At 46.0% G+C, this 13795-nt stretch overlaps 1 protein-coding gene across 1 annotated transcript; it reads right to left on the bottom strand.

Moving 5' to 3' along the window:
* Nucleotides 1–7210: 7210 nt before the first annotated feature.
* Nucleotides 7211–12678, bottom strand: LOC119282832 (hydroxycinnamoyltransferase 1-like). Its single transcript, XM_037562898.1, has 2 exons — nt 12256–12678; nt 7211–8191 (listed from the first exon to the last, which is right to left on the bottom strand). Exons 1-2 carry the CDS (start codon nt 12676–12678, stop codon nt 7304–7306), a joined length of 1311 nt encoding a protein of 436 aa, XP_037418795.1. The 3' UTR covers nt 7211–7303.
* Nucleotides 12679–13795: the final 1117 nt, after the last annotated feature.

Raw genomic sequence — 13795 nt, 5'->3', positions numbered from 1 at the left:
AAGATTGCTGTTATTGTTTCAGGGGTCATATCAACTCCAAGTTGGCATATCCGTTCAAGATGTTGGTGCAAGAGACATGCCTGAATCTCCGTATAATAGTTACTCATACAGTGATGTCCCACCTTCATCATTACCTCATATTATAAGGTAACACAATATTTGGGTTTGGTGTTGGTTTAGAATGCATGGAGTCAGTCTTTTAAATTTGGCTGCTAGTATACACAATATTTGGGTTTGTCATGTTGAGATGATATTTTTAGATTTTGCCACCAAAATTCAAAAGTAATTTCAGATCATTAAGCTTAGTGTTTTTCTCCTGAAATATAACTGATGAAAGTAATTAGACAAACTACTTGTTAGTTTTGGAGAAAAAGTGCAAAATGCACACTATCTATGGTTCAATTGGAAACATCTCTTTGGCAGAGTCTCGAATGTTCAAAAGAGAGACCCCAACTTACTTATGCCTCCATCTCATGTAATTTAAAGAGTTATAAATCACCGATATCTTAAAATAGTTTAGTGGTTCTCCCAATTGTTCCAAGTGACATTGTTTATGTCTTAAAGAAGTACTCCAGTATTATGGTCAGGCTGAAGTCAGCCTGTCCCAACCTAGTGTTTGGTAAGGTCTTATTATGACACTTTGCTCTAACTTTCAGCTTTACAAACACATTTGCATTTTGGTATAACCAAGTGAAAACATAAATGTATGTTTTCCACAGGTTAAGAGCTGGTAATGTGATTTTCAACTCCAAGTACTACAACAATACTATGCAAAAGACCGAAGGTTCTCGCTTACTCAAACATTTGGGCTCGTGCGGTTTTCAAATCCATTGGCATTTGCTTGCATCATATACTGGCATTTTCCTTCCCTAGGTGTTCTACATTTTCTCCTTGTACCTGATTTGCGGAGCGTAATTAACTAGATATGCTAGGTTAATAATATTAGTATATCTGCAACTAAACTAGCAAAATATCTTGTGTCGAACGGGAACAGAAGTTATACCGCGTGTTAGCTAGCGTCGAATGGGAATAGAAGTTTCCCTTTGTAACAGTTCAGGCTCTTTCCCGTGGTATTTCAGACCACACGCCTTTATTTCTGGACTCTACTGAGGCCACCCACTTGGGAAACAAAAACACGTTTTCGTTCGAGCTTGCTTGGTTTGAACGAGACGGCTTCTTTGATCTCGTAGCCAGAGAGTGGGCTAAGGATGCAGGAGGTAGGACTGCGCTTGAGCGCTGGCAGAATAAGATCAGGCACTTGAGAAGCTTCCTATGTGGGTGGGCTAAGCATCTTAGTGGGATTTATAAGGTCGAAAAGGATCAGCTCCTTTCCCTTATTCAGTCCTTAGATGTAAAAGTTGAAACCACAGTTTTGCCGGCCTCGGAGCTTCATGCCAAGCTTGACACGGGGATGAGATTGAAAGAGCTTCTTCGCAAAGAGGAATTAAAGTGGGCGTTGCGGGCCAAGGTCCGACGAGTTGTCCAGGGGGACGCGAACACTCAATTCTTTCACATGATCGCTAATGGCAAACACAGAAAGAAGAGGATCTTTCAGCTTGAACAAGATGAAGGAACGATTTTAGGACATGAGAACCTAAAATTGTACATTACCAAGTATTACAAGGAGTTGTTTGGGCCTCCAGAGGATAACTGTGTGTCTCTGGATGAGTCCAGGGTTGAGGATGTTCCTCAACTAACAGCAGTGGAGAATGATATTTTGGATGCTCCTATTACTGAGAAAGAAGTGTTTGAGGCCATATCGCAGATGAAAAATAATAAGGCTCCAAGCCCGGATGGATTTCCGGCTGAATTCTATAAGAAGTGCTGGCATATTATGATCTATTCTCTGGACAACTTCAACTTTTTCAACTGAATTTTGGAACGATAATATTGCTTCCTAAGAAAACAGAGGCTGTAAGAATTGAGCAATTCAGGCCCATTTGTCTTCTTAATGTTAGTTTTAAAATCTTTACCAAGGTCGGGACTAATAGGCTCATGCAGATTGCGCATTCTGTGGTGCAGCCTACCCAAACTGCTTTCATGCCGGGCAGGAACATCCTTGAAGGGGTTGTGGTCCTTCATGAAACGCTCTACGAGATTCACACGAAAAAACTAGATGGAGTTGTTTTCAAGGTGGATTTCGAGAAAGCGTACGATAAAGTTAAATGGCCTTTCCTTCAACAGGCCTTACGCATGAAGGGTTTTGATGCAGCTTGGCGATGCCAGGTAGAATCCTTTACGCAAAAAGGGAGTGTTGGAATTAAAGTGAATGATGACATAGGGCATTATTTCCAGACACACAAAGGCCTGAGAAAAGGTGACCCAATGTCTCCTATTTTGTTCAACATTGTGGTTGATATGTTGGCTATTCTGATTGGGCGGGCAAAGGAGGCTGGCCAGGTGGGTGGCTTGGTGCCTCACCTCGTTGATGGAGGGGTGTCCATCCTGCAGTACGCTGATGATACGATCATCTTTATGGAGCACAACTTGGTAAAAGCGAGAAATATGAAGCTAGTGTTATGCTTATTTGAACAATTGACCGGATTGAAGATTAACTTTCATAAAAGTGAGTTGTTCTGCTTTGGTAGAGCCAAGGAGGAACAAGAGGCTTATAAGCAATTGTTTGGATGCGAATTGGGGTCATTACCTTTCACTTACTTAGGTATACCCATTCACCATCGTAAGCTGACAAACAGAGAATGGACGTGTATCGAGGATCGGTTTGAGAAGAAACTGAGCTGCTGGAAGGGCAAACTCATGTCTTATGGAGACCGATTGATCCTTATTAATTCAGTGCTCACAAGTATGCTGATGTTTCTCTTATCTTTCTTCGAAGTCCCAGTTGGTGTTAGGAAAAGGCTGGATTTCTATCGATCCCGATTCTTCTGGCAGAGCGATGAACTAAAGAGAAAATGCAGACTCGCTAAATGGGATATCATCTGTCGACCAAAGGACCAGGGGGGCCTTGGTATCGAGAATCTTGAAGTCAAGAACAGATGTCTTCTCAGTAAGTGGTTGTACAAATTATCAGTTGAGACTAAGGCCACGTGGGCGCAGATTCTTCGTAGTAAGTATCTTCAGTCCAAGACTTTGTCCCAGGTGACAGTGAGACCGACTGACTCACCTTTTTGGAAGGGGCTTATGAGAGTTAAAGCAACCTTCTTTAATAGGACAAAGTTTATAGTTGGTGATGGCAACACCACTCGCTTCTGGGAGGATACTTGGCTTGGTGAAACGCCGCTGGCGCTTCAGTATCCTTCATGGTATAGGATTGTTCAACGACGTGATGCCCTTGTTGCCACGATTTTGCAGTCCATTCCCCTTAATATTCAGTTTAGGAGGGTTCTTGTTGGCAACCGGTGGGAAGCTTGGCTCCATTTAGTGAGTAGACTGATGGAGGTTCAGCTATCTCATCACTCCGATCAGTTGTGCTGGAAACTCACTAGGTCTGGAGAGTTCACAGTTAAATCGATGTATCTTGATGTCATCCACTCTAGTGTCATTCCTAGCTCCAAATTTGTTTGGAAAGTCAAAGTTCCTTTGAAAATTAAAGTGTTTATGTGGTTTGTACATAAACAAGTCATTGTAACAAAGAATAACTTGTCTAGGCGCAACTGGACAGGTTCTACTAGGTGTAGTTTCTATGATCAGGATGAAACTATCAAGCACTTATTCTTTGATTGCCCGTTGGCCAAAGTGTTGTGGCACACGGTGCATATTGCCTTTAACATTACTCTTCCGAATTCTGTCAGTACGTTATTTGGAACGTGGCTTGCTGGGATAGAGTCCGAAACAGCTAGACACATTCGCGTAGGAGTATGTGCTTTGTTATGGGCAATTTGGAACTGCAGAAACGATTTGGCTTTTAACAGAGCAACAACTATTCATTTTTTGCAGGTTATCTTCCGAGCTACTGCGCTGATCCGTATGTGGTTCTTACTCACTCCGACGGAGGCCAATGAGCGTTTGGTTACTGGATCCATCCGATGGGAGATGGTAGCTCGGGATATCTTCAACCTGTTTGGATGGCGGTCATGTAATAGGATAGGCGATTAGTTTACCTATCTTTCCTATGCCAGCCGGTTGTGGCTTTTTGTTTTTTGCTTTGGCGTTGTGGCTCTGTGTGAGCTTGCCTTTACTTTTATTCCAGACTTTTGGACCTTGTTGAACCTCTTTATTTATCTATAAAGGTGGCCGTGTGCATCGTTCTGATGTAGAGGCTGGGGAATCCCCCCTTTTTGAAAAAAAACTAGTAAAATATCTTCTGCTACGACCTTTCGATGGTACACATGTTATTGAAATGTAAGCTTCTGATGTTTTATGGTGGTAAAATTATTACTTTGTCCAATTAGTCATGGTGAGATATGTATTATACTAATATTAGTGTATCGACACAACACAAAAGGAAGTACCTAGTGGAGGATTTTATGTTGTCCATGATTTTGCATATGATCCTAGGACATGTTGCTGAGTGAGTTGGCTACTCCTGTGTTCATTATATTGTGTACTTTGTTTTTAATGCTTATCATGGCAAAAATCTGGTGTTTAGATACTTTGCAATTAACTACGTTCAATTTTGCATCACTGAGTAACATTTGTTGGTCAAGTCATATGTTTTCTGTTTGGTTCGTGATTCTTAATATTGATCCCTTCTTACCAGTCACCGAAGATTTTGCTTGCGCCTTTTGCTTTGTAAAGTGTGGAAGCTACAAGGTAAAGTTTGAAGCAAATTTCCATTCAAAATGTTGCTTATTGCTGCTAAGGGCCGGTGAATCATGCCACCTGCTACATTTAGGGTAAAATGAAATCGTTTTAGTTCACGCTGCACCGTTGATGTCTTCTTGTTCTTTGTGAGGAGACTTAGATTGTGTTCTTTTTTTGCTCAACCTTTCTTATTTTTTATGGGAACAATGTTGTGCCCACTTTCTCGAGGCACATCTCTAATGTTGTGATTCTGGTGATACTAGGGCCTCGGTCATTATGTGACAGGATTACATATGGGCAATATTGAAACTATACTTTCCAGTAGTATCGCTGGTGTTTTTTTTTTGCAGCTTCCAGTTGCTGGAACTATGTGGTATGGGTCAGCAATGACCCCAATCGAATTATTTGGGCCTAATCGTTATCAGTGGGATCAGGGATATTTTCAGCAAGAAATATATCGAAGAGTTAGCAATGGTTTAGCCGAAAATCTTAGTTTATTAGGTTTAAAATTCCCGAAAAATTAGCTTTTTATGATTATATTGATAATAATCCAACAAAAGGGGGATTATTCAGAGGAGGCTCAATGGACAATGGGGATGGAATAGCTGTTGGATGGTTAGGACATCCCGTCTTTAGAGATAAAGAAGGACGTGAGCTTTTTGTACGCCATGTGAAGGAAGAGCCTTTCTTTAACTTCTTTAATTTGCCGTTACTCGCCAAACAGGCATGGCATCTGTTGGATAATCTTGATTCCTTGTGCGGTTCTATCCCAGGGCAAAATATTACCCCGACGAGGATCTGTTAAATGCGAAGTTAAAGAAAGGCTCTTCCTTTACATGGCAAAGTATAATGGCAGGCACAAATACACTAAAACATGGCTATATTTGGCGAGTGGGGAACGGGCACAACATCAATATTTGGGAACATGCCTGGATCCCAAACTATGGAACTAGGAAAATTGTAACACCTGAGGTAATATGATAACTAAGGTAGGAGATGTCATTGGTCCTGCTTCTAATACCTGGGATGAAGACCTGATTGAACAAACTATGTGGCCAATCGATGTACAAAGGATTCTTTCAATTCCCCTAACACAACATGATATGCAAGATTTCATTACCTGGAATTATACAAAAATGGTATTTTATCGGTTTGATCCGCCTATTTTATGTAGTGGGATCACCAGTATGGAAGCAAATTGAAACATTCTAATGGGATGGGGCGAACCACAGTTAACCCTATTTGGAGTAAGATATGGAAGTTAGCATGTCGGGCAAAAGTTAAAATTTTCTTATGGTGTAGGCTACATGGTACAATCCCATGCCGAGTTACGCTAGCAAACAGACATATGAAGGTTTTACCCATCTGCCCCACATGCTCGGAGGGTTTAGAAGATACAAAACATACGCTCTTCCGCTGTAGTAAAGCAAAGGAGGTCTGGAAAAGGCTGGGGATGGATGATATTATCAAAGTTTTAAATAGCGCGCTAAGCATCTTAGCACCGGACCTCTTTCAAATGCTATAGCGTGCTATAGCGGAGCTATAGCGCGCTATTTAAAATGTTTGTTCATTTGTTTGGATGAAAGTCTCTTAGCGCAAGACCTTTTGTAAATGCTATAGCGTGCTATAGCGAAGCTATAGCGGGCTATTTGAAACAGTGGATATTATTGATAAAGCTTGTGAAGTTGACCGTGTGGGAGAGGCGGTGCATCTACTACTCCTACCAGATTAACATTTGTAGATATTGGGTTACCACAATGTACATGAGATGATTGTTATTTCAGCATGGTATCTATGGTGGGAAAGACGGAAGCTGGTACACATGAAAAAATTCAAAATGTAACTCAGATCTCAATGGGGATTCTTGCTCTAACATTTTTTTTGTTAATGCATTATCCCCCAAGGCGTCGATGAAAAAGGAGAGTTGGTCTTGTCCTCCAAGAGGTTTCGTTAAACTTAATGTTGATGTTTCTTTTTATCACGATCTTCTTAGGGGTTCCATGGGAGCGGTCCTTCGAGACGACAAAGGCAGGTTCATAGCTGGAGGGAATGAGAAAATAGATTTTTATGTGGATGTGTTGATGGCAGAAGCTTTAGCTCTTAAATTTGATCTAACACTGGCGCAACGGGCGGGATGCAATCGCCTTATTATAAATTTGGATAATATGTAGGTGATTGATACTATGAATGATGGAGGACAATCGGCGGGTGCGGCGGCAGCAATCTTTGATGATTGTTTTCATTATGCTTGTGATTTCGTTACTGCTAGATTTTTTGCACTACAATAGGGAAGCTAATAAAGTAGCTCATGAGCTTGCTAGATTAGCTAGATTTTCTTTGACTTCTGATTGGTTTGAGGAGCCTTTAAATGAAATTATAATGATCCTCACACACAATGTACTACTTATTACAAATGAATAAAGTCTGAGTTTTTTCAAAAAAAAAGGGTCCAAATGGGTGTTTTATTGTGCAGGAAATCAGGAGTAACAGATTTGGCCTAGCAAAAGAGAAGCTCAAAATAATAGATTACAGATCCAAAATCAAATTTCTTGTCATGCATGCAACTAATTTTGGCATGTGTTAAGTAATGACAATTAGCTTACAGTGCCAAGATCAACTGTCGGAACTTGTTCATGTGGTCGGCCTGTAAAGAGATGGCGATGGACAAGCTCCCGTCATTGTGTGCGCTTGGGAGGACGTAGGCGAGCCCCTCAAATGCGACGCCGCCAGGACCCATGAACACCGGCCGTCCCCATCCGAAATCTGCATTGTGGACGGGCAGGTTCACCCAGCTGGTGATTCCGAGGTTAGGGCAACGGTAGGTTTGTGCTCCTCGGACCAAGGCCGATAAATCAGGTTGCAGCTCAAGGTAGTCCAATGCTGAGCGGCAGTAGTCATCGTTCATCCTATCTAGCTCCATTTGGATTATCTTTGCTGCATCCGCCAGCCCTCTGGTCACCTTGCCTGCCTCGACGATCGGTGTGGCGGTGAACAAAACGTTGCCTAAGAAACCATCCGGTAGCGGCGGCTTCAGCCGTTTCCTCCCATCAATGGCACAATACAACTTGGTGGGCTGATCAGATGGCAAGCCACGTGAAAGAGAGACACAACGCCAGACATGCGCAGACAGCAATGTGTACGTGCTCAACCGTGGCATGTCGTCGCCGGTGGGAAGCTGCGAGCGCAAGCGGCCAATGTCTGAGCTGGTGAGCTTGAAGATGTCAACAGCAGTGTCAGGAGAAGAGACATCCTGGGGCTTGGATGACAACATGGCTGGGGATGGATGGTACTCAACATGTGGGTAACATGGAGTCGGAGGGTCTCGAGCGCGGATGAGGGTGCGGTCGATGAAGGGCATGACTGCAATTTTAGCTCCACGGCAGAGGTTGGACCATGAGTTAATAAAATGCAAGCCGGACATGCCATCAGCGACATGGTGTTGTGTGGCAACACCGAGGGAGACACCTCCACACTTGAAATAGGTCACCTGGTGTTCAGTAAAAAATGCAAGGATCAAAACACAAGCTGCGTTAGTTTCTTGAAATATATAGATATATATGAAAATCATAGAAGTGGACCAAGTGATAAATGAAATTCTCTACCCTCCTTAGACCTTGGTTAATTATGTCAGTGCTCAGATTTTACTTTTTGTTATCTTCCTCCAGCTACATGCATGCTATATACTCCCTCCGTTCCTAAATATAAGTCTTTTTAGACATTCAAATTGACTATAAAATACTGATGTATGTAGACATGTTTTAGAGTGTAGATTCACTCATTTTGCTCCGTATGTAGTCACTTGTTGAAATCTTTAGAAAGACTTATATTTGAGAACGGAGGGAGTATTCTTTATGCTTGGCTTTTGTATTTCTTTATTGCTCATTAGCTTTTGTGAGAAATGTATTTGGCTAGTGAGGATCATGTAAATAATCTATCGTCATCTTCTATCCAAAACATTGAAGAATTTTGCGCCTTGATTTCACTAGAGTCAATTAGGGTATCCTTACAATCAGTGCACCCGTAGTCAAATGTGGGACAACGTTCTGTAGTGGTAGCACACATGTTCGCAGATAATGTTGGAGTGACAGCTGTTGTATTACTCTCCCCCGGCGCCAAAAACAATGGTCAATTTTATATCGAAAGGGTCAAACAAATATCAGCGAATCTCATCGAAAGGCTCCAGGAACAATCAGCCTTTGTGCCTGGGAGGCTTATCACAGACAACACTTTGATCGCCTTTGAGTGCACACACTATATAAAACAAGAGAAGGATCCGAACAAAAGTTTTTGTGCTTATAAACTAGATCTGTCTAAGGCGTATGACCGGGTGGACAGGACATTCCTGGAGCGAGTGATGCAAAAGATGGGTTTTGCGAACCAATGGGTGAGGTGGATCATGACTTGTGTAACCTCGGTTCGTTATTGTGTTAATCTGAATGGAGCCCTCTCAGATTCATTCGCACCGTTGCGTGGGCTACGGCAGGGAGATCCTCTTTCTCTGTTCTTATTCCTTTTTGTGGCTGACGGTCTAGCTGCGATTTTGAAACAGGGAGCTATAGCAGGAAAGTTTACTCCGGTGCGAGTCTGTCCGTGGGCACCAGGCATCTCTCACCTGATGTTCGCTGATGATACACTGCTTTTCTTCCGCACTACAGTGGTAGAAGCATCCAATATTAAAGAGGCGCTGGCTATTTATGCGCAAGCAACAGGACAATTGATCAATCTAGAGAAGTGCTCTATTCTGTTCGGTGAAAGATGTCCGACAGCTGATCGCGAGGCTGTAGTGCACACTCTTGAGGTACAGCAGCAAGGGTTTTGAGGAACAGTACCTAGGCCTTCCTACTCCCAATGGGCGCATGTCAAAAAACCGGTTCCAAAATCTGCAGCAAAAGTATATGAAGAGGATGATAGACTGGGATGGGTGCCAACTTGCTCAGAGTGGAAGAGAAATTTTCATCAAGGCCATTGCTCAATCTATACCAACGTATGTTATGAGCGTTTTCAAGCTCCCCGCACACTACCGGACTCGCGGGCTATGCCTACGGCCACGGGCCGTTGGCATAGGCCCCCAAGCCGTCGGCATAGCTGCCGTCGGCATAGCCCCGTCAGTGTACATCACGTCAGCGTACTCCTGTCAGACCGTCGGTATAATAATGCCGTCGGCATAGGGGGGTATACCGACGGCCCTGGCGCAGCCGTCGGCATAGTTTAGCCGTCGGCCTAGTTTTCTGTCTGACGGCAACGGACGGCGCCGTCAAAACTGCTGGCGGCTCAGGAGGCGACACGTGGCAAACATATGCCTACGGCAAAGCCGTCGGCATAGGTTAAATCTATGCCGACGGCTTTGCCGTAGGCATATCTTTGCCATGTGTCGCCCCCTGGTTTAACCTGGCGGCAGGGCCCGTCGGCATAGATGTAAATCTATGCCGACGGCTTTGCCGTAGGCATAGCCCTGCAACGTGTCGCCTCCTGGTGGCATGGTATTGAAATATATATGAAAATCATAGAAGTGCACCAAGTGATAAATGAAATTTTCTACCCTACTTAGACCTTGGTTATGTCAGTGCTCAGCTTTTACTTTTTGTTATCTTCATCTAGCGGCATGGTATTCTTTATGCTTGGCTTTACGCTGATGATCCCGGACATAAATGGCGCCAACAACTGGTTGTACTCTAAGGGCATCTTCAACGCCGACCATCAAATCGCCCGCATACGTCTCGATCGCGTGGTCTGAACACTGGAAGCCATCCAACGCGGGCCTATATTGCTCCATTCGGCGGGCAGGACACATTTTTTCGCAAATCAGAGACAAAGTGGGGGGGTGTTGCGGGCGTCCGAACCGCTGCCATGTCTGCTTCTGACTGACCAGGCCCACCAAAAAATCCCACCCACCTCCCCCGCCCTATCCAACGAACGCCCGCGTCACTTGCCGTGCCACATTCACGCTGGCTCAGAGCATGCAACGTCTGACATTAATGCCGATGATATGACTGGACGGGAGGGCGGCGCTGATGGACATGACCTCTCGGTCGTCGCTGCTTCAATGCGGGCGCCACGTCCCGAGAAACCAACTCCGGCCACTATGCTGCATTGAAGCGGGCTAACCGTCCCTTCGTCTAGTCTGTTCGTGCCTATGTAAGTCGTCTGCCGGTGACGAATAGAGACAAACTACCCCTCCACAAGCACCGTCCAATCCCCCTCCCAGACACTGATCTTGAGCCCAGTGGCAATACCGAAGTCCTGGTTCTCCGTGATGGCAGGCACAAGTGGTACAAGTCCCTCCTCAGGCCGATCATGGCACCGTCCTCGCTCTCTGGGACCATCAGCGTGTACGGCGGTGGGTTCCTCCATCAAGAAGGAGGCAGTCATCTCTTCCGACGACGAGGAGGACAAGCAGCTGCAGCAGCAGCCACATCTCCTCGTGGAGGCGGCTCTGAGGGATGATCGTCTGTCAGATGGAGATCGTGACGGAGCGCTCGCTCCGTCAGATGGGCCCGGCACCACCATCGCCAGCGCGCGTGAAGGAGGAGCCAGTCCATGACGCACGTCCGCATGAAGCGGGAGCCAACATCCCCACTCTAGCGCGGGAAGGAGGAGCCCGCGTCCCCAGTGCCTCCACCGCATCAGGGACGAGTCGGCGGCGCCTCACGTCACACAACTGTTATGCCCGAATTGACGGTCCCTCGTCGTCGCCGCCGCCACCCGATAAATAAGGAGCTGCCGCCCGCGATCATGAAGGTGTGTGGCCATATCCTTCACTACCTCAGAGGGGGCGTTTATGGCAGTGCCTCGGGCTCGAGGGCTGTCATATCCGAGGCAGTGCGCGCGGCGAGGCAGCGGGCATGGTATGACCACCACAGGCCCGCTGACCGCTCCGCATTCACCAAGACGGACGTGGCACCGGAATGGGGGACCTCGCTGCCACGTGGGCGCTCGACCGCTCTGTCACCACCACGGTGGCGGCCGCCAGGCACCGCCACCGCCTTGAGGGTGAGCTCGCCAAGATCTGCGAGGAGCGGTCGCTTAGCGACGGCTCCGGCAACGCAGGCAGGGGCAAGGCCGCCGTCGGTGCTCCGCCGGTGCCATCAGCAGTGGCCAAGGCGGCCCACTGCACCGGACAACAGGAGGCGAGCCGGCTCCTCTGGGAGCAGCAGGCATCCACGAGCCCTTCTGCCGCTGGAGGGATGACGACAGCATGGACGACGATGATGGTGCGGCGGGATAGGGCGGCCATGCATACGAGGTGGTCCTCCGATATATGGTTTAGGTTTTATTTTTAGAGTTTCTAGTTGAACGGTGGAAATATCGCCCGTTTTATGTAAATTTTATTGAACTTTAATTAAGTCCCCGTGTTTGCATGGATTTCATCCATTTGACTCAAACAGTGATTGAAATGCATGCGGGCAGCGTTGGATGGTCGCGCATTCATATCCGTAGACTGGTCCCTGTCTACGGAGTACGGACAGACGACGCTGAAGCAAATTTGTGGGCGAGCGTTGCAGACGCGCTAAGCTCCCAATAACTGTAACCGGCATAAGAAAATGAGCTGACCTGGAGCAGGACGAGTGGGAATGATATTTGGTCCGTGTAATCGACAGCCGGGATGAGTCGCTTGAGCTCCATGGTGGGCGCAAAGTCACCGTAGTCGGCGACGGTGGCTTCGGGCGCGTCGGCCTCGACAAAGAGCACTCCCTCCCCGTTGCAGTCGATCTCAATCCTCCCGTCCTTGTCCCGGGCGAGGCGGCCGGCCATCGGGTAGAAGGTGACGAGCGCGTCAGCTAGCGCTCGCCGCATCCGCTCGGCGTCGAAAAACCCCTCCGGCGGCCCCTCCTCAGGGCAGCGGTAGAAGTAGACGCTTGGCGTGTGGAAGCGCGGCACCAGCAGGTCGAGGTGGGAGTTCCATAGCCGAGACCGCGGCACCTCCTTGGCTGGCCTCACCATGGTCGCCCGCCTCACCGTCACCGTGATGCCCATCTATACATATATATATACATATCGACCGTAAATTGACAGCAAAATGAAAATAGAGAGAGCAACTGGATGGATGTATGCATGCATGCATGAACCTTTTTTTCTGGAATGAAAGAAGAGGATCCAATACTTTTCGCGGGAGAAGAACAAGTATATATGGGGTGTTTGGTTTAGAAGTCTAGGACTTTTTCTAGTCCCAGGGACTAATAAAAAAGACTCTCCAGTAGAGTCTTTTTCTAGTCTCTGTACAAAAAGTCTCTCCCGTTTGGTTCCTAGAGACTTTTTAGAGACTTTTTTTAGTCTCTGGGACTAAAAAGTCCATGAACCAAACACTATATGGTGATGGTTCTTAATTATACTACTACAAGGCAAGGCAGGCATGCACTAGTGATTCCCTTGACTGCGTCCGTCTACCTACCTCGGCCTCAGGACGACTCACGTAGCAATCAAGCTTGGCATCAAAATGGCGCTCTCTCTCAACCTCGTCCGTCCACATGACCCACCTCACTTGACGTGCACCGCGTGGGGTGTACGATGATTGCTACCACAAGCATCTGCATCTGCATAGTAGAGTAGTATTATTGGGGAAGGTATAAATGGACCACGATGGTACGATGCAACTTGCGCCACTATGCTACAACGCTCGATTGAGATGGAGGAGGATGTATCGTCCATGCACTAACCATGCGCCCACGTGTCCCTCTATCCTCCCTTGCACATTAGCAGTACGTACGGGGTTTCGTCGGTGGGAAACTTCAAAGCTATGAGTCTGACTAGTCACAGGTGTTCCCATTTCTCAGGGTTAGACGAAGCTTTTTGTTGACGCTCAAAAATGGCACGATCATGAAGAGTAGCTTGAAGCTATGTCAAGATTAATTTAAACTTATTATTGAAAGTCACCATGGGATGGCTCTCTTCGAGAACATCAAGATGGGTATGAAGATGGTCTAAAACGAAGTTCGGATGCAAAAGTTATGACAAGTTTAGAGATGCTCATGTTGACACCAGATTAAAGAATGGCTTTAAACCCAATTAAGATTGCTTCAAATAAAAAAAGTTTAAACATGAAAGTTGTGCGTCTCCTCGAAGCTGTTCATTTTGATATAAAAAACGTCTCAAT

Source organism: Triticum dicoccoides, chromosome 3B (genome assembly GCF_002162155.2).
Source record: "Triticum dicoccoides isolate Atlit2015 ecotype Zavitan chromosome 3B, WEW_v2.0, whole genome shotgun sequence".
Lineage (NCBI taxonomy): Eukaryota > Viridiplantae > Streptophyta > Magnoliopsida > Poales > Poaceae > Triticum > Triticum dicoccoides.
This window is presented reverse-complemented; position numbering and strand designations above follow the sequence as displayed.

What these genes read in the sequence shown, in the direction of transcription:
- LOC119282832 (XM_037562898.1), bottom strand. Translation starts at nt 12,678, where the DNA reads ATGGGCATCACGGTGACGGTGAGGCGGGCGACCATGGTGAGGCCAGCC. An exon ending in TCCCACTCGTCCTGCTCCAG is followed by an intron (nt 8,192 to 12,255) that starts GTCAGCTCATTT and finishes ACTGAACACCAG; the next exon opens with GTGACCTATTTCAAGTGTGG.